Consider the following 25884-nt stretch of genomic DNA (forward strand, 5'->3'; position numbering starts at 1 on the left):
TGAAGCCTCATTCACATGGTGAAAATGTCGATTGATAAGCACACAACATCAAGAAAACTCAGAACACACATTTCACAAGATAATTAAGGGCTTTCTTAAAAGAGTACAGGACTGAAAATGTGCACTGTTAATGGTATCCACCTAATGATAGCCGTATGGTAGTTATACAATAACAAAATGGTCATATAGGCAAAATGGGTTGAGATTGTGGACGTTTGGCTTTTCTATGAAATTGTGTGAAAAGTAAAAAATTTTAGAGCAGAAGAACAGGGTGAAAAAGATGCATCTGATTTTAGAGATTAATATGATGAAAGAATTTTGAGTCCAGGTCAATCTAGTAAGGAGAAATAAGGCTAGTTCCTGGCTTGGTCTTTTTACAAGACTAACCACGCTTTTGCCGCCATGATCCTGTGTGATTACCGGTAGCCTTGGCTCCCAATTGGCTATTGTCTTTCCCCCTTGACAATAAATATACTGCGTACCTGGCTGTCCTCGAGGTTCCCCCCCACACTACAAGATTTTGAAGTGGTGCAGCCCTGGTCAGATTGGGTGAGGTGAAGGACAATCTTAACATACCCAACAACCCTTGCACAACACTTAGTATTCCGGAGTAATAAATCACTCGAACAATATAAAATGGCTGACCCTAGTCAGAAGGCAGTGTGCTGGGCACCAGCAAAAGTAAGGAATAAACACAGACTGGGGTCTCGTTCAAATGTACAACCATGTCGAACAAAAAAAATGACCACGTGGTTAGTGAAGCCAAGAGTGGTTTACCAACATTGATGAGATCTTAGTTACTCTTCTCCATACCGTATAGTTTTTTACCAGCATTGATGAGATATTAGTTACCTTCCTCTATACCGTATCGTTTTTACCAACATTAATTAGATATTAGTTACTCTCCACTATAACGTATCGTTTTTTCTACCAACATTGATGAGATATTAGTTACTCTCCTCTATACCGTATCGTTTTTTTCCCAACATTGATGAGATATTAGTAACTCCCTTTTGTACCGTATCGTTTTTTACCAGCATTGATGATATATTAGTTACTCGCCTCTACACTGTATCATTTTTTTTACCAACATTGATGAGACATTAGTTACTCTCCTCTATAACGTAAAGTTTTTTACCAGCATTGATGATATATTAGTTACTCGCCTCTACACTGTATCATTTTTTTTACCAACATTGATGAGATATTAGTTACTCTCTATAACGTAAAGTTTTTTTACCAACATTGATGAGATATTAGTTACTCTCCTTTATAACGCATAATTTTTTTATTTAAAGATTTATTATTGCATTTTAATGCTTTATTATAGAGTGAGATAGAGAGGGAGGTATGGGAGATAGAGTGGAGCACATGCAGCAAATGACCACGGGCAGGACTCAAACCCATGCGTTCTAGGACTGAGCCTATATGGTACACGCTCTACGCGCCAGATAATCCATACTTTTTTTAGCAAGATTGATGAGATATTATTTTTTAAGAGTTAGTCGTTTTTATCAACTCAAACAGCTGAAATTTCAGCATATTGTTTGTGCATTGCCAAGGAAACATCTGATGGATAGTTTTATTTCACCGTTGGTTTAATGTTGGATTTGTAGCCCAATGATTTGAAACTGTTAAAAGCCAGAATCAGAATAAAGTATTAAACACTGGTGTATACCAATAGTAAATGTTGTGTATTCATCAGGGAATACAACAACATATAAAGGAGGACATTTTCCCTTTTCCATGCCTTTACCCTTAAAGGGGAGTGAGTAGGGACGACTGGATTACACCGTGTTGAATGTGTTTGCATTTTCATTTATTGCATCAAGAGCAATCTCTACGGAGGGGAAATGTAATTGGATTAAGACCAATTGTGCGTTTTTTTGTGTTTGGTTTTGTGTGTGTGTGCAAGCATGCACAACTGCCTCCCCTAAAGCATATTTCCTCCGTTTCGCAGGTGAAGACTGCAGGTGATGCAACCGGGTTCCGGCGGGTGCCTGAGATTGTGTTTCCGTGGCACAGCCAGGTTGTCGGGGGCGACGGCTCTGTGGTGAGGCGAGTGAAGAGGGACTGGGTGATCCCGCCCATCAACGTGCCGGAGAACTCCCGGGGACAGTTCCCAGAGGAGCTTGTCAGAGTAAGAGAGAGCCCCGTGACTAAAGCTAAACACACAAGTTGTTTTTGCCATGCTTCTCTTTCACAAAGAGAGCAGACTGTTTGGAACTCAAAGTGGGGGGATAATAAGTACTACTGACGCCATGCCACTAGTACTTATAATGGTATAATAAACATAATGGTAATAATAATGGCCCTGCTATCACATGTTAGTTTGTGTAAACCCGCTTGTAAACACAGAGACACTAACACAAACAGTGTTAGTGTCACAGATTGTGACCAATCACAATCTGTGTGATTGGTCTTCTTTGGCTTTTGACTACTTTTGCACACACATCAATTGGTACGTGTTTGTGTTGACATTGTGTCCGTTGATTTACTTTGTAGTATGTAGTACTGCTCTCGCTCCATCTCAGCTCATCCAGGTCCACCTTCACATTGTTCACTCCTTCCACTTGACCTCCACCCCAGGCGTTCTCCGCTCCCGGGGAAGGGCACCTGGAGGCGGAGGCTTCCGCTGGGCGGAGAGCGGCAAGAGAGAGGGGGGGAGGTGTATTCCCCCCACTGTTGCAAGGGGGGAATACATGATCGTATCGTTTACCCGTCTGTGCCGCAGATCCGTTCGGACCGGGACAATAACCGTCTCCTGCGCTACAGCGTGACGGGCCCCGGGGCCGACCAGCCCCCCACGGGCATCTACATCATCAGCCCCATCTCTGGCCAGCTCTCCGTCACCAAGCCCCTGGACAGGGAGCACATCGCCAACTTCCATGTGAGGCCCAAGCCCCCAATGAGGGAACATTGCCTGTCTGTCTTTCTGTCTATCTGTCTGTCTTTCAGCCACACAGTAAATACAGATTTAACAGACGTATTTTGAGCTGCTTTTTCCGACCCAGTCTCGCAGACACCCCGAGGAGAGGAACTCCTGTTTGATCTTGGGAACAGCAGGGGGGGAGAGCACAGTGCGAATCTCAGGCGCAGCTGGGGCTCACGTCTGATGAATATTCATGTTTCAGAAGGAGTCGTCTGCGCCAGAGGCAAGACGCTAGACGCTGAGGCTAGGATCTATGATGTTTAGGAAACACGTTCAACAAAAAGAGGCACAGAAGTAGTGTAAAAAGCCAGGTTGTGAACAGACGCCCCGTTGTGTTGGGCTTTGAACATGACGGTGGGCTGGTTAGCACAAACTAGAGGCGCAACAACTGATAGCATGCGGCTGGCCCTGCAGATGTGGGGAGCAAAGAACCGGACCTGGGATTCTCTGCCTATGCAAGGAAACCATTATTGACTGCTATGTCTATCTCAAAGCAAGGTATAGCAGTTAGTGTCCCCATTCTAGGGACGGGCAGATAGAGAGAATTGCATATTTGCTGTTGCTGTTGTCTGAAATATTTCAGAGGACAACGGTGTGGTATCCTAATTTGCCAATGGCTTGGTTTAAACCATGCGAGAAATAGAAAGCTGAATTACAAAGTATTACATGTTAACTGAATTCAAAGGAAATCTAAATATTAATGATGATGTGAACGCACCCGGATGGCTTTGTGTGTGTGTGTGTGTGTGTGTGTGTGTGTGTGTGTGTGTGTGTGTGTGTGTGTGTGTGTGTGTGTGTGTGTGTGTGTGTGTGTGTGTGTGTGTGTGTGTGTGTGTGTAGCTAAGAGCTCATGCGGTGGACCTAAACGGGAACCAGGTGGAGAACCCCATCGACATCGTCATCAACGTTATCGACATGAATGATAACAGACCAGAGTTCACCCATACCGTATTTAACGGCTCTGTACCGGAGGGATCCAAACCTGGTAATAGCATAGACACACAAACACGCACACACACACACACACACACACACACACACACACACACACACACACACACACACACACACACACACACACACACACACATAGACATAGACACACAAAGACACACACACACAAACACTAAAGCTTGATCTTACCTAGTCATTAGTCTTACTTTATTCATCTTTTACATTAGTGTGTGTGTGTGTGTGTGTGTGTGTGTGTGTGTCACTCCCACAGGGTCATTTGTGATGACAGTGACTTCTATAGACAAAGATGATCCCAAGACGGCCAACGGGATGCTGCGATACAAGATCCTGTCCCAGAATCCTGAAAGCCCCTCCTCCAACATGTTTACCATCAACAACAAGACGGGCGACATCATCTCCGTCGCAGCGGGTCTCGATCGGGAGGTACGCTGTTAGTGTCTCTGTGTCTCTGTGTGTTATTGTCCCTGTGTGTTTGTGTCTCTGTGTGTTAGTGTCTCTGTGGTGTTGTGTCTCTGTGTTGGTGTGTTAGTGTCTCTGTGTGATTTTGTCTCTGTGTCTCATGGTGTTTGTGTCTCTGTGTGATTTTGTCTTTGTGTGTTAGTGTCTCTGTGTGATTGTGTCTTTGTGTGTTCGTTTCTCTGTGTGTTTGTGTCTCTGTGTGTTAGTTTCTCTGTGTTATTGTGTCTCTGTGTTGGTGTGTTAGTGTCTCTGTGTGATTTTGTGTCTGTGTCTCTGTGTCTCTTTGTGTTTGTGTTAGTGTCTCTGTGAGATTGTGTCTTTGTGTGTTAGTGTCTCTGTGTGTTAGTGTCTCTGTGTGTTAGTGTCTCTGTGTGATTGTGTCTCTGTGTCTCTTTGTTGGTGTCTCTGTGTGATTGTGTCTTTGTGTGTTAGTGTCTCTGTGTAATTGTGTCTCTGTGTTACTGTCTCTGGGCCCTATCTTGCATCCAGCGCAATTTACTTTCTACACTGACGCATGTGTCGTTGCTAGTTTGCAACTGGCGAATAGCGTTCTTTTCCCTCCACCGCCACGAGTCGGTAAATTAGGGAATGATCTTGCGTCCCAAGGCGGTTCGGTGAAAGGAGGAGGCGTGTTCTGGCGCAAACGTTCCCTGGTGCTATTTTGCAGTTTCAGAAACAAATTCCGCCACAAACCAGGAAATACCTGGTTTAAAGTCAGTGGCGCGTTGTTCAGATGCTAATTTAAGGGCGCATGCCTAATGTTGCTTGTGCACCTCGCGCATACCCTTTGCTTCTCTCATCTACCTAGCCACACATTCTTGGTAAATGATTTGGGAAAGAACAGCTGATACAGCGATAATAAGTTGTACTTTTAAATCAATGCATCAAACACCGTACAGCAAACACATGTTTTCTTGACACAGACATCGTGTAAAAGCCCATTACTTTTAGGATTGATGAGTATTTGATCGTGATCAAACATTGTTTTACCGCGAGTGAGTGTTAAAAAGAATGAATGAATGCGGGCGCGCGTTTGTGTATGTGTAAAATAATTAATGAATGCGGGTGTGTGTGCGTCCATCTGTTTATACACAAGCAAACTAAACACGTAACGCAGTCCATGGCAATGTATACTAACGGGGGGACACATGCATATTGGGAAAAAAAGTCGATAACGATAATGCATACAATGCTGGTAAGAAACGATGTTGGTTAATGTATTGCGTATATCATTAAATAGAACCACAGTTACCGCATAACATATGTGTGTTAAGTTTTCTTTGCCAAAATTTATTTGAGGACTCTTTGAGGAGTATTTCTGAAGTAGTGGAAGAAAACGCTATTCCATGTGTGAATTAGGCCATATTATTTGGCCATACTGAGCCATTTGAAGTTTGAAATTCATGTGGTCATGCATCTGTCTCATCGGAGACTGCAAATGTGCTGTAAAAATATTTTCTTGTCAGATTAAAATGCGCTCATGGCTCTTAAAGGGGATGGGAGATGGCACTCTCATTGGTTTATTGCAAGTTACGCCCAGTGTGTTAGTGTGTTTTTGTCTCTGTCTGTGTGTGGGTTAGGGTGTCTGTGTGTTTGTATATTTTTGTGTGAGTGTTTCTGTGTGTTTGTGCAGGGGTTGACATTAAGGTTTCAAAAGCACTTGCCCATCGGGCAAGTACAGGTCAGGTTCAACTTGCCCGAATGTGATGTTCACTTGCCCAAATTATAATCAGAATCTTGAACAGGCCTCTTTTTGCCAGGCATGCGGCCTGGTTTTGGTCTCATCCTAGCTCAGACTGAAGCTGAATGTTAGCTTCCACACATGTTGTGCTTAAAAAATAACAAACTTCCCTTTGTTTACTTATTTATCGAGCGGTCACATCGTGCCATGAAGTGATTTCAGTCCACCGTTGCAACCTATTAAAGCTATCGCCAAGTTATATGTAGACCTGCATGATTTCATGCAAATGTACTTGACTAAATGTCAGAGGTAGTAGCAAAGATATGTCTTTTTTAACTTTTCTGGTAGCTCTAACTGAATGATCACAATCGCGTTTCTAGTAGTGTTGTCAGTCACGATACTGGATTTTCTAACTTTGACACTATACCTGGAAAAATATCGATATTCTATAGCATTTTCGATATCAGGGGAAACGTTTTTTTCAGGAAAGAACATACCCAAAGTAAATAGAGTATATCTCCACAACTGCTAGGGCGATAATTTCATCTTTGTGCCAAAGAAAGATTGTTGTGCAAGTGAAATATTCAATGGGGATGATACTTGGTTAAAGTGAATAAAGCCATGGAACACAGCATAAGTGGAAGATAACAATTCCACCTGAAATAATTATCAGTTGGTCGTTATCATTTGGGAGCGATGTCTTACTCTGAGACACAAATAAAGGTTATCTTACAATTTTGACACTTGACACCTCTATTTAAATTTCAGGGCAAATATATTCGAATGCACCAAGCCAAACACTCGCAAATAAACATATGGCCACTAGATTGCGCTGAAGAATACGTTTTCTGATTGAAGGCAATTTACCTATTTCCTAAGAAACCTTCTCTTATTCATTGATTGAAAATACCATGTTTAGTTGCAAAATTTGGCCCAGACACTGGGTTATCTGTTTATGGTGGTTTTATTCGACCAGAATCAACTTTGTGGACAAAAATCACAAAGGTAACACTTCATTTTTGGTTGTTAAAAGAAGAGGGGACGTTTCTTCTTAAGTTGTTATTTGCGAGTTTTAGACACAGAATGATATGGTTTGGACTGTTGGAATAAGTGGAGGCTCAGCTTTCATGTAATATATAGTTTGTGAGGGTCCAATTTCGTGAAAAAGATCGCTATTGCTGTGCATGTGCACAGTTATGAAACCCAAAACCGTGTTCTTGCATATGACTTTCCTTGGTAATTTGCCTCAATCCAAAGTACTTCCAAACTGCACTCCTCCATTTTCCTTCTACCTAAACCGTTCGCGGAGGCGCTGCACTTGCGATGCTAGCTTTGTTGGCTAACCTGACAGAAGGCGGGGCTATATTCGCACTGAAGCGATGCATGTCTGTTAACTCGCTTTCCGAGAGAAGAGAAGACGGCGCGCTGATCAATTGCAAATACTTATATTTTGTGTTATTTTGCAGCAAAAAAGGTTGTTCTGCAGTTTCTAAAAATATTTGAATAAATAGTCTTTATATTAACATCCACCCAAAATCCACTTGCCCGTTCGGGCAACCAGAAATCAATCTCAACTTGCCCAAATATGACTTTTGGTTGCCCCGGGCAAGCGGGCAACCGTTAATGTCGAGGCCTGTTGTGTCTCTGTGTCTCTTTGTGTTAGTGTCTCTGTTATTGTCTCTGTGTAATTGTGTCTTTGTGTGTTTGTGTCTCTGTGTGTTTTTGTCTCTGTGTGATTGTGTCTCTGTGTGTTAGTGTGTTAGTGGCTCTGTATGTTTGTGTCTCTGTGTGTGAGTGTCTGTGTTAGTGTGTTTGTGTCGATATGTGTTAGTGTCTCTGTGTGTTTGTGTCACTTTGTGTTAGTGTCACTGTGTGTTAATGTATCTGTGTGTTTGTGTCTCTGTGTGTTTGTGTCTATTTGTGTTAAATTCCATGTTAGCTTGTGTCTCTGTGTGTTTGTGTCTATGTGTTATTGTCTCTTTGTGTTTGTGTCTCTGTGTTTATGTCTCTGTTGTTTTGTCTCTTTGTGTTAGTGTTTCTGTATGTTTGTTTGTGTCTGTGTGTTTGTGTTTGTGTTTGTGTCTGTGTTTGTTTGTGTCAGTGTGATTGTATCTCTGTGTGATTGTATCGCTGTGTGATTGTGTCTCTGTGTGCTAGTGTTTCTGTTTGTAGATCAGTGTGTTTGTCTCTCTGTGTGTTTATCTTTAAAATACCTTTGGAAGATGAATATCTTTCGAAGACTAAATGCTATTATAAGATACCTATGTGGCATCTTCTAAACTTTTGTTGATTTATGGACATATTTCTTTGGTTTATTTGAAAGTAATAATCTCAAAGGTTTGAACATTAGAACATGTCTGTTATCTATCGCCTACTGAGGTAACACAATGAAAAAGGAGTCTATGGCTGAGTGATGAAAGCCCTTGCATTTGCATTATTTCGACGTGGCCAACTGGGTGGCAACAAAAAAAAATCCCAAACTGCGCACAGTTGTTCCGAAGAGAGGCTAGCAATCCAACTGCCAAATGACGTTATACAGATGACTTGGTTTTGATCTCTGGGAAGTCAGGTCCATCACACACATTCAGTGCTTATCGCCATTTGTTTTACCAAAAAAGATTTTTAAGGAAATCTTAGAGAATGCCATTTTAATTATCAACATGTAAAAAAACTTAACTTCGAGACCTACTTTTAATCATTTCACTGCATTTTGTTTTTTAAAAAAAATCCTGTTTCAGCCATGATTGAATTGGTAAAATAATGTAATTAATAGCTACTGAAAAAAAAAACGATGATGTCTTTTGTCTGTATTTTTGTAAAATGCCAAATGGAGCAATGAAATGTATGACCTACACCTAAAGGAAACATTGAAGGACTTTCCATATCAAACTTTAGTATTGGCAACTATCTTGGCTGCTAGACTGCTAGACCCATATCATCAATTCACCACCCCAAACTTGAAAGGGTTCAGAATGACATTCCCTGCTTAGCCTTCTAAGTCAGTCTACAAATTTGCATCTTCCAAATTTATGGAAAGACCGGAGACAGGCATTTGCTGTCCCTTTCATCTTCCTTAAATGTCAGTAGAAAAATACAGAAAAAGTCTAAGCAGCATCACATTTGATCACTAATCAGACCACAAGCCGAAACGTTCACGATGAACAGAATCATTAAAATTACATAGAGGCTTGACTTAGAACGGATTAAATTGCATTTTGGTAAATGCAGAATAAAATACTATACTATAAATAAAATATTGTATTCTTCTGAGGTGAGTGACAGAGACAGATGGAAGAATGTACATTTCAGGTGCCAAAATAAATAGATGTATTTCTTTCTACGTGACTACAGACATTAGAGCTTGTGTGTGTTTTTATGTGTGGGCTACATCAAGAGCAAGCTGTACATATTGTAAAACTCTAGATCGTATGCTGGCTCCTCTACATCCACTAGAGTTGTCTGTAAACAGATCCCAGACAAGCTAGTTTGAAGCCCTTTTTTGGCTTGATGCAGCATTTAAGAAATGCGGCAACAGTTTGCAAACGGGCATTTTAATTATACTCACAGTTTGGCACTTTCATCGGTGTGGACGTGAGCTTCAACATTTCAGAGGTGCGCCAAACGTAAATCGTCGTATGAACCCTGGCGCGATCACTGCGGATAACCTTTTTTTTCGTTGTTAATTTCTTTGTTCATGCTACCTTTTCCATATCACGGCTTAACATGTTGTTATGCATTTGATCCCAGCCTTATGGTCGCTCTCTTTCTTTCTTTTATTTATGATTTTTTTTACAGAAAGTTCCACAGTACACTCTGATCATCCAGGCAACAGACATGGAGGGAAACCCTACCTACGGCCTGTCCAACACAGCCACCGCCATGATCAGAATTACGGACGTAAACGACAACCCGCCAGAGTTCACCACAGACATGGTAGGCTGGGGACCTCCCACTTCCCTCCAGCCGATACTCATTGGAGGAACAGCCCAGTACTTTCTCCTTCCTTTCCTATTTTCCTATCCTCCTTTTGAGTTTGCTTTGTCTTTAGACTTTTGCGATCTTGTAAGAAGACAGAAGCACAAGACAAATGAACCATCCTGAACCAATTTCACCTCTTCTTGCCCTGTAAATGAATTGTTCCATTTTATTATAACTAATAAACACAAATAAAAAACAAGAACTATTTTTGATCAATAAGGAGAAGTTCTACTAATGGATTCAGAAGTTGTTCCAGCTCTTCTGCCAACCATGTTTCCCTCCTCTGCACCAAACTGCAGAAAAATGTTTTATTGCAGTTTAAACCTTGACTGTTTAAATTGTTGCTTAAGTCTATCCCTCCTTATCTTTTATTTACTCTCTCTCTCTCTCTCTCTCTCTCTCTCTCTCTCTCTCTCTCTCTCTCTCTCTCTCTCTCTCTCTCTCTCTCTCTCTCTCTCTCTCTCTCTCTCTCTCTCTCTCTCTCTCTCTCCGTTTTGTCCTGCCAGTTTTTCGGCGATGTTAAGGAGAACCGGGTCAACGTGATCGTATCCAACTTGACGGTGACGGACAAGGACCAGCCCCACACTTCGGCCTGGAATGCAGCATACCGGATCATCTCCGGAGACCCCACCGGACGCTTCTCCATCCCCACCGACCCCACCAGCAACGAGGGCCTGCTCACTGTGGTCAAGGTGCGCTTCACTGTTTTTACCGCAAACACACACACACGCTTGGCAAGGATGGGTCAAAAAGCTCTTCTCCCATTATGCTGGCTCAAGATTACCCTGTGACTAGGGTAAGGGTTAGGTAACCCTTAGGTAACCCTGACCCTAACCATGACCTTCCTCCAGGCTGGTTTCTGGCCTAATCTGGAGAAAGATATATCAGTCAATGTGCACTGCAATAACTCAACTTGAAACTCAGTCTCCGTTGAACCATCCTCTTTGTTGCAGTTGTTTTAAAAATCCTTCTTTGCTCTGATGAGAACAATTTAGAATAAATGACATTGCATTCAAAATACATTGCAGAGCAGAGGCAGAGCATGACGGATTAAAGTGAGGCTGTTTCAGTGAGTGATGCGTTTGAATAGCTGACCAAGAAAATGCCAGAAAGACCATGCAGGAATAAGTACATGATTAAATGAGGGTAGAATTATTCAAAGGAAATCTTGCAAAATCGTACGCATAAATAATTAGAATTAAAGATAATAATAATGAAATAAAGCAAATCTAAAATAACCCCCTATCAGTTAAAATATGCAAAAACATAAAACCAAAACAAGGGGAAGAAAAGGGAAGAGAAATTATGTAAAATGGTTAACGTATAAATGGAATATATTGGGATATTGAGGATATATTTAAATATCCTCAAAGAAACTGCTGATAACCAGAGGCCAAATAATAGAAGTGGAAGACCAGTGCAAAGGAACGCATACATGTGAGGCTCGAACGAGACCCCGACCAGACACAAATTAACCCAACCACCTCCCCTCTGTCTCCAGCCCATCGACTATGAGCTCAGCCGCTCCTTCATGCTGACGGTGGTGACGGAGAACGAAGTCCAGCTGGCACGCGGCATCCACCTGCCTCGCCAGTCCACCTCCACCGTGTCGGTGCGCGTGGTCGACGTCAATGAGAGCCCAGAGTTCTCCCCGGACCCCAAGTCCATTAAGCTGGAGGAGGGCCTCCCCGCCAGCTCTCTGCTCACCACCTTCACCGCCCAGGACCCTGATCGATACATGAGGCAGACCGTCCGGTAAGGAACCCCCCCCCCGATCCGACTAACGTCTTCCAGAAGCTGGTTGATTTTGAGTAATTCTTTATTAGATATTCTTCAACCAGGTTGGTCTTATTGAAACCTTAACTCTCTTTAAAGGGATCCTTCACGATTCAGAACCGGTGTTCTATCATTATAAAATCGCTATTGTAATATAAAACAAAGGTTTTTTTCCTATCCCAGTCTTCCCTTGGCCCAGCTTTCCTGATCTAATTTTCTCACATCAAATGACTCGTTTGATGTCATCACAGTAAAACTTTGCTTGCCTGCTAGAAGGGCCGAGGACTACAAGCAACTTGTTCCGCAAATTTGTGAGCCCACCAATAAGGAATGAGGGGTGGCGGGAGCTTGTGTACGAGATTTAATCACAATGTCTGCCATGTTTCTTCACCGTTTAGTTAGAGAACTGATTTGCAATGTGAAACAACCGAAGTGGATTTTGGAAATCTATTGTTAGATTCGTACATTCAGGGCTATTTGTACAAGCCAGAATACAGCCAGGAGGAATTGACACAAATAGAGTAGGAGGCTGCTGCGGCTGCAGCTGAACAAGCCTTGCCTGTTGCCGAGATCGAGGAGCCGGAGCACGCCGGTTTGCTCTGTTCGCCTATAGACACTAACACAGAGTCCCTGTGCTGCAGCGAATTTCTGCGATGCTTCTTCTAGCATAAATGGCTGAATCTGGTGAGGACTGGGCCATGTTTGTAACCTCTCACCCAGGCTTTACGCCTCACCTGAGCAGTTGGGTATTGGATACATATTTCCGGACCCAGAAAGTCAACTGGAAACGCCAGCGAAAGCCTGCAGGGAGAAACAGACGTCTGAGCATAGAGTAAGTGTTGTTGTTTTTTACTAACACATTGGCTACAATAGTTTTGAGTCCCGGGAAACGTGACAATGTAGTTATCCGAAAATAGCCGATCTTATTGGCAGAGCATAGGCTACGTTACTTTAGCTTGAAGTCTGTGTAATGCTGTACAGGTTACTCAAGGCATAATTTATCTTGCTTTGCTAATGTTGTTCTCTTTCTTTCTTAGACAGTATCGGCTTCCTGTGTTGTCCAGGCCATCAGAGCTAATTACCCAGCACAAGATGGGCAGAACCGTGGCTACCAAGAGACAATAGATGCTCAAGATGAGCTGTGACTATTTTGACTCTAGCAAGCGCACCCTACACATTTTTTTTTGGAAATTGTTTGTGAATAACTTTTTTCATGAATAAAACTTCAAATTCATGTTGGGTGTTGTGATTTGTTTACTAACCCAAGTGCTGTTATAGTTTGGTAGGCCTACTGTATAAGATAAACACTTATGTCAACTGGGGAGAAAAGGTTAAGTATCAAGTACAAATACTTGATATGCTGAGCGACTGTAATTAGCAAATGTCTAAACTAGTCTAAACTAGTCCCCGTGATACACAGGGACATGTTTACACAAAGTTTGCTCGCGCTAACATTCGCGCTAGGACCATGGGTCCTTCCCCCTCCAAACGGAAACTTGCGGCCGGTGCAGCGAGCGCAATGCACTGTGGTAGTTGGAGGATTTCATACTTTTGAGCCAGAGAGACACTTTTTGCCTTTTCTCAGGATAGGATGAACTGATTTCAAGGTTTTCTTTGCACATTTATAATACATAGAATTATTTACCTCATATTACCTTCATATCTCCGCCGGTGAAGTATCCCTTTAACAAGAGAGGTGTTAAATCTTAATAAGATTGAACATTTCCCTTGTTAAAGACATGTTCAGTCTCATTATGACCAAACTGGTGGGTCTTAATGATATTCGACATCTCTTTAACAAGAGAGACTTGGCTGCAATTCAATTTCCATTGACTGACTGACTTTGATGTATATGGCGGACATGCCACGCGGCTCTAATCATTGATCAGAGATTCTTCTTTTCAACTAAATGTGGTGAGCTTGTGCAAATACTGGAGAAGCTCAGAACCATTGATTCAAAAGGTCTTTCCATTGTTGTCTTTTTTAATTGTTTTAAAGTCGGGCAGCAAATGTTCTATCATGAATGATATGTGATCACTATATGAAGGTCATTGATTATTTCACTTGCCTGTACGTTTTATTGGTTATGAATAACATTGGAGAGATACGTTCAAGGCGCTTGTCCTCTGGCTGTACACATGTTTTGTGAAGTGGTCTAACGATTCTAACACACAGGTACACTAAGCTGTTCGACCCGGCCAACTGGCTGGAGATAGACAACCTCAACGGGAGGATTTCCACCCGGGCAGTACTGGACAGAGAGTCGCCCTACGTCAAGAACAACCTCTACAACGTCACCTTCATGGCCAGCGACAACGGTAGCCGCCCAACACTCAACACTCACACAAACCTGACTTTGGTACCATTTCCAGAGTGCAGTGCATGGGCAGCTCTGTTGTAGCCTGCCAAGAACCCGAAGCTGGGTTTGTTTCACTGTTGTTCTTGACTTGATCTGCTGCTCACCCCATGTTTGGTGATGTAGTCGCGTGCATCGGCATTGATTAAACAGAGAGAAGCCAGACTCAGAGGGCCGGTAGATGCAATGCGCTGACCTCCACTAGTGCAGGCTTCTACACTGTGACAGGGTGAAGTGAGGGAAGGGAAAGGCTTTGTCCTGCATACAGCGGAGTAGAGTAATTGCAATCCATTCCAGACAATTCTCTTATCAAATGTTTTTATCACTGAGGAGGAGATTTCTCAGCGGAGCTTGCTCTCGTGGATTACCCTCAATTGGTTCTTCATAGATAGATAGATGGAAAAGTACTTTTATTTTCCCTGTGGGGAAATGAATTTGTTGCAGCACCAAGACGGGCCAAGGAAATACAATCAACTCACAGTAGAAAATAGAAACCCAGCGCACATAGTTAGAACCACTCACTAAACATTGGACGTTGGATAGACGTGCAGATCATGTCTATATCTGGTCCGTCGGTCCATGACCAATTCTGGACATCTATTTTACATCCAAACTAGGTCCACTATTTGGATGTCAAACCATGACCCAACTTGGATGTCATATTGACATTTCACCTTTGAACTGGGCACATTTTTTGGAAGTCATTCGGACACCTATGACAGGTGTAGGAAATGTATACATGATCCCACTACATTTTTACTTTTATTTTCCCCGTGGGGAAATCACTTTGTAAGTGTATTTATCTGTTTATTTTTTTAATCTGTCGTCAGAGTGACGTCTTCTCTGTGTCATTATTGATCGTCAAATTTCGGTCCACTGAAGGGGTTGTTTTGTAACGCCGGACAACGTCTTTTTTTCGACGTCTACAAAACTCTAATGTTGACGTCCGTGGGGTCTCCCTGTAAGGGCTATTTATAGTCCCAATGTCATGTTGGAGTGACGTCTTTTCGGCGTCAAATTTGGGTCCACTGAAGTTTTTTTTTTTTTTTTTCGTGTACCGAACGTCTAATGTTGACGTCCATGGGACCTCCAAAAAGTGGATTTTCAACGGTCAGTTAGGCTACAGATCTTGTTATAACGATAATTGAATTGGGGTGACTTATTATAAGTAACTTATTAATATTGCACCACTTCCTTTAGGGCTTTGGCCTCCTAATTGATCAATGTAGTATAATTGAATGCCCTCTTTCATATATATGATACCACCACCACTGGGACGTGGCAACAATTCTCCAAATCCATTTGGGGGGGGGGGGGGGGGGGGGGTGCTTGTGGACAGTAGGGGTGTACACTAGACATAAATAGGAAGCACACTCAGGAGGAGGAATGACCTCTCACACATATTTAATTAATTGTTTCAAATAACCCTGCCTCATTAAATCAATGAGCTTGGTGTTTTGCTTTCAAGAATAGGTAATAGACTGTGACACCATGAAATCCGTCCATGCGCGTCTCTCAGAGTAACGTAACCAGCCAACAGACAAAGATTAAAAATATATAGATTAAAAAAGTAACTTATTAATTACGGTACATGTCTAAACTGCAGAAAATAGACACATCCAAGGTGCCTTTTGAAGGAAACCTTGGAATATCTGTCTATATCCTAACCAGCGGACCCTAGTTTACGACAAAAACAACATAATTGACGGCAGCTCCGTTGCCGCGTGGTTTTTGGAGCCATGTAAGGAGCAGAGGGGGTGGTGGATAGCAACCACCATAGCAACCATGACAGTCAATTGACATGGACTTAGCCCCATTGAAAAGAATAGGACATGTCATGATTAGAGCTGTTATTATAATGTATTTTCCGCGGTGGACCAACGTAGTTATACTACATCCTGTGAGACTGGATTTAAGGGACGTGGTTAGTTTCAATTTTTGAGGGGGTCTGCTGCAAAAATCGTTTGTTGTTTTGACCAATCCATAACTAGTGCGTGCACTGCGCGGCCCTTCTGAAGACGAAAAAAAATCTCCTGATTGAAATTTATTGATTTAATTACAAATTAAAATATAGGCTATATATTATATTTAAATATGAATATAACATTATTTAGTTATAATATTATAAGTAGACCATGTAGCTTTTATTCAATAGCAAGATCTGTTAGTGTGCCCTGCGCAGCCCGCTCCCCCCTTCTGAAGTCCAAAAGAATCACCTGATTGAAATGCATTGGTTTAATATTAAATTAATTAAATATTAAAATATAGATTATATATATATAAATATAGAATTATTTTGTTATAATATTATAAGTAGACCATGTAGCTTTTATTCAATTATCGTTATAAGAAGATCTGTATGCTAGAGCATGCATTGCGCAGCCTGCCCCCCCTGCCCCCCCATTAAAATATACATTATATATAACTATACAATTCTTTAGTTATAATATTATAAGTAGACATGTAGCTTTCATTCAATTATCGTTATAACAAGATCTGTAGCCTATCTGCACTTCCACCAATGTGTAGGCCAAAGTGTGGTTCCGGTATACCAGACAATATAAAAACATTGATAATATAAAAACGATGTAAAAAATAAGGTTATAGGCCGAATTCGGTTCAAATTCAGCCTCGGCTGGCCCACAACTAAATGGTCTTATTCCCTCGTTTCACGCTTTAATTTAATTATATTTAAATTATAATTACCATGGAGCCTTTATTTTCTTGCCTTTATCATTACATCCTGTCTCATTATATCGATAGAAATTCTCGAAACACAGTGGAAAAGAGAGCTGCACTGCGGAGCCAAGTAACTGATGGGCTTACGAGGGCCTCTCCTGTATGATCAATATATATATATATATATATATATATATATATATATATAGGGTTAACATCAGAGAACGCTCCCATTCAGAATGCATTGGTTTACACAGATATTATTATTTATTTGTTTATTTTCAGTTTTTGAGGAGGTCTGCTTCAAAATTGCAAAAATTTAAATATTGACAAATATATAACTAGAGGGTGCACTGTACTATCTGCACACAACCCTTCTGGAGCCTCTCTCTCTCTCTCTCTGTCTCTCTCTCTCTCTCTCTCTCTCTCTCTCTCTCTCTCTCTCTCTCTCTGTCTCTCTCTCTCTCTCTCTCTCTCTCTCTCTCTCTCTCTCTCTCTCTCTCTCTCTCTCTCTCTCTCTCTCTCTGTCTCTCTCTGTCTCTCTCTGTCTCTCTCTCTCTCTCTCTCTCTCTGTCTCTCTCTCTCTCTCTCTCTCTGTCTCTCTCTCTGTCTCTCTCTCTCTCTGTCTCTCTCTCTCTCTCTGTCTCCCTCTCTCTCTCTCTGTCTCCCTCTCTCTCTCTTGTTTCATTTTGTGGAGCACTTTAATTGTTTGAGAAACGTGCGTTCTGTGGAGCACGTTTGTTCAGTTTTTGAGGAAGTCTGCTTAAAAAAATTGGAAATATTGACATATATATATCACTAGAGGGTGCACTGTCTGCGCACCACCCTTCTGAAGTCTCTCTCTCTCTCTCTCTCTCTCTCTCTCTCTCTCTCTCTCTCTCTCTCTCTCTCTCTCTCTCTCTCTCTCTCTCTCTCTTGTTTCGTTTTGTGGAGCACATTAATTGTCTGAGAAATGCGCGTTCTGTGGAGCACGTTTGTTTGTCAGTTTTTGAGGAGGTCTGCTTAAAAATTGTGAAATATTGACCTATAAATAACTACAGGGTTCACTGTACTATCTGGGCATACCCCTTCTGAAGCCTCTCGCTCTCCCTCCCTCTCTCTTTCTCTCTCTCTCTCTCGTTTCGTTCTGTGGAGCACGATAATTGTCTGAGAAACGCGCACGTTCGTTTCAGTTTTTGAAGAGGTCTGCTTAAAAAATCGGAAATATTGACATATATATAACTAGAGTGTGCACTGTACTGTCTGCGCACACTCTCTCTCTCTTTCTCGTCTGATAAACGCTCCCATTCAAAATGCATTGGTTTACATTTCGTTCTGTGTAGCACGGAAACATCAGAGGAACGCTCCCATTCAGAATGCATTGGTTTACATTTCGTTCTGTGTAGCACGAAGAAAGTCTGACCATCGTGCTCTGGGACACGATTCAATAGATTAACATGAACACGAAATCGCGTGATACCGGGTTGGTGTGTGTGTGTGTGTGTGTGTTCATGTGTGTGTGCACTGGTATGTGGCCTACTGGTTAAGGAGCTGGACCAGTAACCGTAAGGGGGCCGGTTGGAATTCGACCAGTGCACAAAAAATGTGGATGGGTGGTTTCCACATGTGTGCATGTGTTCACCGGTTTCCGGATGGGTCAAAAGCAGTCGACCGTTTCTCTTTTTCCGACGGAAACAACCATAAACATATAAATAAAATAAATAAATTATAGAAGTAGTAGTTGCCACAGTTACCTTGAAAAAGTAATCAGATTACTGATTACTAGTTACTCCTTAAAATAGTGACTTATTTACTTTAATGATTACTTGATTTTAAAAGTAACTAAGTTAGATTACAAGTTACTTTATTACTTACATTAAGCTGCGAAAACACCCCCTGCCGCCTCGAAATAAAAAATTACAACCGGTTTTGCCAAAACTAACTTTTTGCCCCCCCCCCCTCAACAATTCTGCGCATGGGGCTGGTAGGGGGAATTCGGGGGGGGGGCATCAGTACCTCTTGTATACAGGGCCCAGAATTTGGTGCTACGGCCCTGGGGTGCACACACTGACACACGGCTTTCAACCGCTTTCGCCAACTTTTAATGCGTTGACAAAATATCAACGCGCGCTTTACGGGGCGATCACCGGACGCATCTCAACGTGCGTGACGTAAACAGCGCGTTCTAGCGCTCGAGCTGCTCAGATCTCCCCGTGGGGTTAGTTCTCTGGCGATAATGTAGAGGCTCCCACGCGCTAGTTCCGCCGCTAATAACAACTGGTGGCGCGGACTCTGGAGAGTCAAGTTCGACACTCGCCTCTGATAGATTGAAGTCTTTGGAGACGTTTACGTCCCCCGCTAGGAGAAGGGTTGGCAACATAAAACCAGATGTCGTTGGTTAACTTAAAGTTGTTTATTTAACCCGGAGCTTGGGGTATTCAATTAAACACTAACAGAGGAGGCAAAACTACAAAAGGAAAAGGACCATTGGGTGCTGTCCAAATCAAAGAAATGAATATAACCAAAGAGAAGCTCCAAAAATACACGTGCGCCTAGTGTTTCTTAACAAAGATGTAACTGCGTGTCGGTTTTCGATAACCTCTAGCAACCTTACCCTGGCCCAGTTCCCTGGTTGCTAACAAGAGCCTCAATCAAGTAACAAACTAAGCATTTGAAGACCTAAATGGCAAGCTGTAAATCGGAGTAAAGCTGCCGCGAATGTTGAGCCCGCCCATATTTTTTCTTCCTGGATCCTCGGCTTTCCGATGCAGCAACCAATCACGTCCGGGGAAAGGCACATCAAAACTAACATAATTGTAAACAAATCTCATGCATGGAAAAACACATGGTCATTTGCATGGCCATCGACAAACGGAGGGTTTAATCTGATTACTTGTTTGGAAATAGTAACGCGTTAGATTACTTGTTACTGATAAAAGTGGTCCGAGGCCAGTAACGCGTTATTAAGTAACGCGTTACTGGCATCACTGTATAAAAGTGACATTTAAAATTTGTCTAAATTTGATGTTGAAAAGACGTCCAAAAACGACCACATTTGGACTATAAATAGCCCTTACACAGAGGCAAGGCAACTTTTTTTATATAGCACTTTTCATACACAAGGCAGACTCAAAGTGCTTCACATATAAACATTGTCATACAATAAAATAAAATAATAGATAAGTAAAAGAAAACATATGCAAAGAAATGGGTAGAATGTGTTAAAATAGAAAATAAAGGCAAAGTTAAAAAAATAAAATAAGAATAATAATAATAATATTAGAAAGTGCAATATATTTAAGAGTCTTAAATCCTCTTGGAGTTTATTACAGCTATTTGTTGCAGAGTAACTAAATCCTGCTTTGCCATGTTTCGTGTTTACTCTGGGGATAATTAACAGATTGGTCTCAGAGGATCTTAGTGGTCTAGAAGACTTATGTAGTGGAAGCATATCAGTTAAATATTTTGGGCCTAAACCATGTAGGGATTTATAGGTTAGCAACATGATTTTAAAATCAATTCTCTGACCTACAGGAAGCCAATGTTTTGGTCTTTGTTAGAACTCTAGCAGCATTCTGAACAAGCTGAAGCTTCCTCAGAGTTTGTTTTGGGAGAACTGCAAGGAGACCATTGCAGTAATCAAGCTTACTAGTGATAAAGGCATGTACAAGTTTTTGTAAGTCTTCGGTGGACATGAGCCCTCTAAGTCTTGCTACATTTTTAAGGTGATAATATGCCGATTTTGCAACTGATTTGATGTGACTGTCGAAATGTAAATCTGAATCCATGATAACCCCTAGATTTCTGGCTTTGATTGAGGTTTTCAGGGACAGAGAGTGAAGGTGTTGGGTTACTTTAAGCCTTTCCGTTTTAGAACCAAATACAATTATCTCTGTTTTGTCCTCATTTAGTTGAAGGAAATTTCAGCACATCCATTCTTTCACTTGCTCAATGCACTGGCACAGCAGATCTGTGGGCCGATAGTCATTTGGTGATAGCGATACATAGATTTGCGTGTCATCAGCATAGCAATGATGGTCAATATTGTTATTTTGCATGATTTGCCCAAGTGGGACCATGTAAATGTTAAATAAAGAGGGTCCTAAGATCGAACCTTGTGGGACTCCACGTTGGTTGATTCCGATACAAAGTCGCCAATGGAAACAAAGTAGTTCCTATTTTGTAGGTAGGACCTAAACCAATTTAAGACAGTGCCTGAAAGCCCCACCCAGTTTTCTAACCTGTCCAGAAGTAATGTATGGTCTACAGTGTTGAATGCAGCACTGAGGTCAAGTAGCATTAGTATTGAGGTTTTGCCAGAGTCTGTGTTAAGACGGATGTCGTTTACAACTTTAATAAGGGCGGTCTCAGTGCTGTGCAGGGGTCGAAATCCTGATTGGAAGGTGTCATAGCAACCAGTTGATGCCAGGAAGTGATTAAGTTGCTGGAGGACAACTTTCTCAATGATTTTACTTATGAAGGGTCGATTTGATATTGGTCTGTAGTTGTTAATAATAGAGGCATCTAGGCTCCGCTTTTTTAAAAGGGGTTTAATAGCAGTTTTCAAAGCTTTTGGGAAATTGCCTGACTGGAGAGAGTTGTTAACTATCTGCAATATGTCTACTGCTAGGCAGTCGAAAACATTCTTAAAGAGGTTGGTAGGTAAAGTATCAAGGCAACAGGTGAATGGCTTTAGTTGTGTCACAGTTTCCACAAGATTTTGAGAGTCTATAACATTAAAGCATGCCATCCTTGCCGCGTTACTTTTGCCTGAAGAGGGTGGTAGTCCAACATTTTTGTTTGAAGTGGAGATATTGATGGCTTGTCTGATGCCTTCAATTTTATCAGTATAAAAAGCTGCAAACTCATTGCATTTCTGCGTGGAATGGAGATCAGGTGGAATTTGTGTTGGGGGGTTGGTCAGTCTGTCAACAGTTGCAAATAGGGTTTTTGCATTATTAGTGTTGGTTTTAATGATATTGGAGAAAAATGTTTCTCTAGCATTTTTTAAGTCTAAATTGTAGGCAAGGAGGCTCTCTTCATAGATATCATGGTGAATATGAAGTTTTGTTTTACGCCAGATGCGTTCAACCTTCCTGCATTCTTTTTTCTCTGCTGTTACAGAAGCAGCTTTTCTCCAGGGTGCCTTTTGCTTTCCAGAAATCGTTTTAACCTTATAAGGTGCAATGACATCTATGACTTTCAAAATTTTCAAATTAAAGTCTTCTACAAGATCATCAGCAGAACATGGGTTGAGAGGTGGTAGAAAGGAGATGGCCTTTTTAAAAAGTATATTAGAATCTTCATTGATATACCGTTTTTTGACAGTATTTGATTTTGTCTGTATGTCGGGAATAAAAGATATGTTAAAGAAAACACAAAAGTGGTCAGACAAGGAAGGATCAGAAACATTGAGGCCCTTTGTGATAACCACGTCTAGAGTGTGCCCCTTACAATGAGTAGCCTCTTTCACATGTTGAGACAGTTCAAATGTGTCAAAAATGTTAAAACGTTTTTTTGCACACTTGTCATTCAAATCATCAGTATGAAAATTGAAGTCACCAGTTATAACTAGACTGTCAAATTCTGTGGAGATGCTAGACAATAATTCTGTGAAGTCATCGAAAAAATGTGCAGAATATGTTGGTGGCCTGTAAATAATTAATAGGAGAACTCTGGGGGAGCATTTCAATACAGCACTAAGGTATTCGAATGATGGAAAATCACCAAATAACATCTGTTTCCCCTGAAATACATTTTTAAATACAGCAGCAACCCCTCCACCTCATTTTCCAGATCTACATGCATCAAAAAAGTTATAGTTGGGAGGAGCTGTCTCTATCAGAACGGTTGCACTGTTATTTTGTTCCAGCCATGTTTCAGTTAAAAACATAAAATCCAGTTTAGAAGTGGTAATAAAATCATTAACTAAAAATGATTTGTTATTAAGAGACCTCACATTAAGTAGAGCCATCCTGGTGTTGTTGATAGGCTTTAAGGTTGTTTTTGGTTTGGAGGCAATAGATATGAGATTTGTGAGGTTAGCAGTGTGTCTAAGTTTCCCTTTGTTTTCTCTCTTAGTGGTTACAGCATGAATGCAAAAGTTGCCCTGTTTTGACGTAGGCAACCTTGGGTTCAGCAGATTATGTGAAACTTCCTTTATACTGTGTCTGCGGCTGAACCCTTTTTTGTCTCAGTAATACTCAGGACTACTATCAGTACAGGGGGGGCGCTGGGGCGCCATCCTCTTGGGTGTTATCAGCCTGTGGCCATGACCTGGCGATGCTATCATTGACATAGATGCAAGTTTGATGCCAACATATTCCAGTTTCTTAAATTCAGCTGGAAAATCGCAAAGGGAGGAGTCATTGGGGCTGGAGTTGTTGTTGTGGCTATGGGAGAGATGAGGCTGGACGTCATCGTCGATGGGGGAATGCAGAGGAGGGGGGTGGCCGTTCCTCGCCAAGCCAGCTTCAGCGATGGGGGAAGGCGCAGTGTTGATGGCGTCGGGCGCGCTGTTGTCTCTCTTCAAGGTCTGTGGGCTGTCTGCTCTGTGTGTCAGATAGTGGCAGAGTAGATGTGTGGGGGAGGCTGTAGTCTCGCTTCTTCTCAACCTGTGCTCTGACTGTGGCCTGTGCGTCAGACCATGGAGATTTGTGGGAAAGCGAGAAGAGAAGATTGTCCCTTAACAGTTTTGAGCCTAACCTGTTTGGGTGTAGGCCATCTGCTCTGAAAAGATATTTGCGCCCCCAGAATAAGTTCAAATTGTCAATAAAGCCCCTTCCTCTTTCATTGCAGACTCTGGAAAGCCATGTATTCAGTGCAAGTAGACGACTGAATCTGTTTCTTCCCCTGTCAACTGCTGATATGGGTCCACTGATGAGTGTATTTTGTCCAGTGTATCCAATAGATCAGTGTAATCCCTCTTCAGAAGTTCTGACTGTTCTCTTTGAATATCATTAAATCCTGCATGCACAATAATCTGTGAGATTTTGGGGTTTTCCAATATGATTGTGGCTAGTTTCTGGTTGATATCACTAACCATTCCATATGAGAAGTTGCATGTTTTGATCTTCTTACCGGTTATATCCTTGATGGTTGAGTCTCCTATAATAAGAGTGTCTGGTTCATCTGCTTTCTGTGAGATGGGCCCTTGTCGGCTTGAGGCAACGGTAGCAGACGCATTCGCAGCCCGCCTCCGTGGCGAGGTCCGAAGGGCGTCAACATTAGACGTTCGGTAGACGTCGCCTGGCGTTAAATAACAACCCCTTCAGTAGACCGTTATTTGACATCCAATAATGACAAAGAAAAGATGTCGCTCAGACGACACATTGCGCAGTGGGCATGCAAAGTATCTTGTGAGCACGAGAAAGTAGGCCTATCTCGTCGGTAGACGTCGCCTGGCGTTAAATAACAACCCCTTCAGTAGACCGTTATTTGACATCCAATAATGACAAAGAAAAGATGTCGCTCAGACGACACATTGCGCAGTGGGCATGCAAAGTATCTTGTGAGCACGAGAAAGTAGGCCTATCTCGTCGGCCTGCGCATATCACTGGCTGTGTGTGTGTGTGTGTGTGTGTGTGTGTGTGTGTGTGTGTGTGCGTGTGTGCGTGTGTGCGTGCGTGCGTGCGGGCGTGCGCGGGCGGGGGGGCGGGCGTGCGTGCGACGTCAGCGAGTGAGTGAAATTCGAGGAGAGCGAGTGTTAGTGTGCGTCTCAGTTTAGTGAAGTAATGAACCAGTCCGGTTGTGAGTAAGAAAGAATAAAGTACCCGACCCGTGCCCGCGATCAATCACACACCAGCTAAAATCATTCAAATATATGTGCTTTATTTTTAATTCGCACTATTGGAGCACGTATACCCTCTTGCGCTCCGCCTCCAACTATGAGATGGTTAGTGTTACACCTTTCCTGCTGTCGGCTCCCAGACCGTAGTCGAGGAGCACAGGGGAGACGTTCCCTCCAGGGCCGAGGCTCTCTCGGGGGCAACACCCTTCACTTTGACCGGCAGTGGGTCTGCTTATAGGTCGGAATATGGTCGGAATGTAGCGGCCAACGATTCTTGACAGGCTGGGTACTTTATTTTTCTATTCTTCTATTATCACAACCGGACTCGTTCATTACTTCACTAAACTGACACACACACTACCGCTTGCTCTCCTCACTCGTCCACTCACTCGCTGATGTCACACACACACACACACACACACACACACACACACACACACACACACACACACACACACACACACACACACACACACACACACACACACAAACACTCAAACACAAGTTCTGATAAATAAAATGTCAAAATATGCAAACTTAAGATATGAAAAAAAAATGATAGATACATTCATTAATCCACCATTATAATTGCCGATACCGATAGTTTGGAAAATGCCTAATATCGGCCGATAATATCGGCCCACCGATAAATCGGTCGGGCTCTAGTATGTTTGCAATGATAATAAAACTAGGTGTCGGGTTAATATGTGTAAGTCGCCGACAGTGATGTGCATAAAGAGGAGGGAAAAGTCTGTGGCATTGAAAGTCTGATGGCAGTAAGCAGTAAGGATCTCAGATGGAGCTTTGTACGGCACCAAGGCGAGTCTCCTGCTTAACTTGCTGCTCTGCCTGTCCAGAGTATCACGCAGTGGATGAGAGGTCTCGTCCACGATGGCCAGCGGTTCAGTCACCTTCCTCTCACCTGAAGCCCCTCTTACCAAGACAAGGTCTGCCCCCAGCAGTTTGTCCATCCTGTCAGCTTCCACGGCTTATAGGCTGCTTTCGGAGCACACAACGCAAATAACTGGTTTACGAGCCTCCGGGGCTCAGGCTCTTTCATATGCTGCTTCAGTGATCCCAGGCATGTCCATCTTGCCAAGGCCATCCAGGGGAACCCCCTGGCACTTATAGGATTGCACCAGCTCCCCATGGATAGTCACACAGGTGACTGGGGCTCTTGTCTGTCGCCAACGTCCTGGTTTCCCTGTGTTGAGCTGCAGATGGTTTCAGCTGCTGCACCCCTTAGCAAAGTCACCAACCAGTCTTTTATGCATCCACCC

The 25884-nt window shown here is 42.4% G+C and overlaps 1 protein-coding gene across 1 annotated transcript in view; it reads left to right on the top strand.

Moving 5' to 3' along the window:
• Nucleotides 1-25884, top strand: part of cdh2 (cadherin 2, type 1, N-cadherin (neuronal)) — a 76680-nt gene that overhangs the window by 30780 nt on the left and 20016 nt on the right. The window contains exons 4-11 of the mRNA XM_056604533.1: nt 1961-2140; nt 2735-2890; nt 3773-3917; nt 4158-4330; nt 9843-9980; nt 10532-10717; nt 11527-11780; nt 13977-14119. Of these exons, the coding sequence (XP_056460508.1) occupies nt 1961-2140; nt 2735-2890; nt 3773-3917; nt 4158-4330; nt 9843-9980; nt 10532-10717; nt 11527-11780; nt 13977-14119 (1375 nt within the window). The remainder of the gene's footprint in view (nt 1-1960; nt 2141-2734; nt 2891-3772; nt 3918-4157; nt 4331-9842; nt 9981-10531; nt 10718-11526; nt 11781-13976; nt 14120-25884) is intronic.

The sequence above is a fragment of the Gadus chalcogrammus genome, chromosome 12 (assembly GCF_026213295.1).
Source record: "Gadus chalcogrammus isolate NIFS_2021 chromosome 12, NIFS_Gcha_1.0, whole genome shotgun sequence".
Classification (NCBI taxonomy): Eukaryota; Metazoa; Chordata; class Actinopteri; order Gadiformes; family Gadidae; genus Gadus; species Gadus chalcogrammus.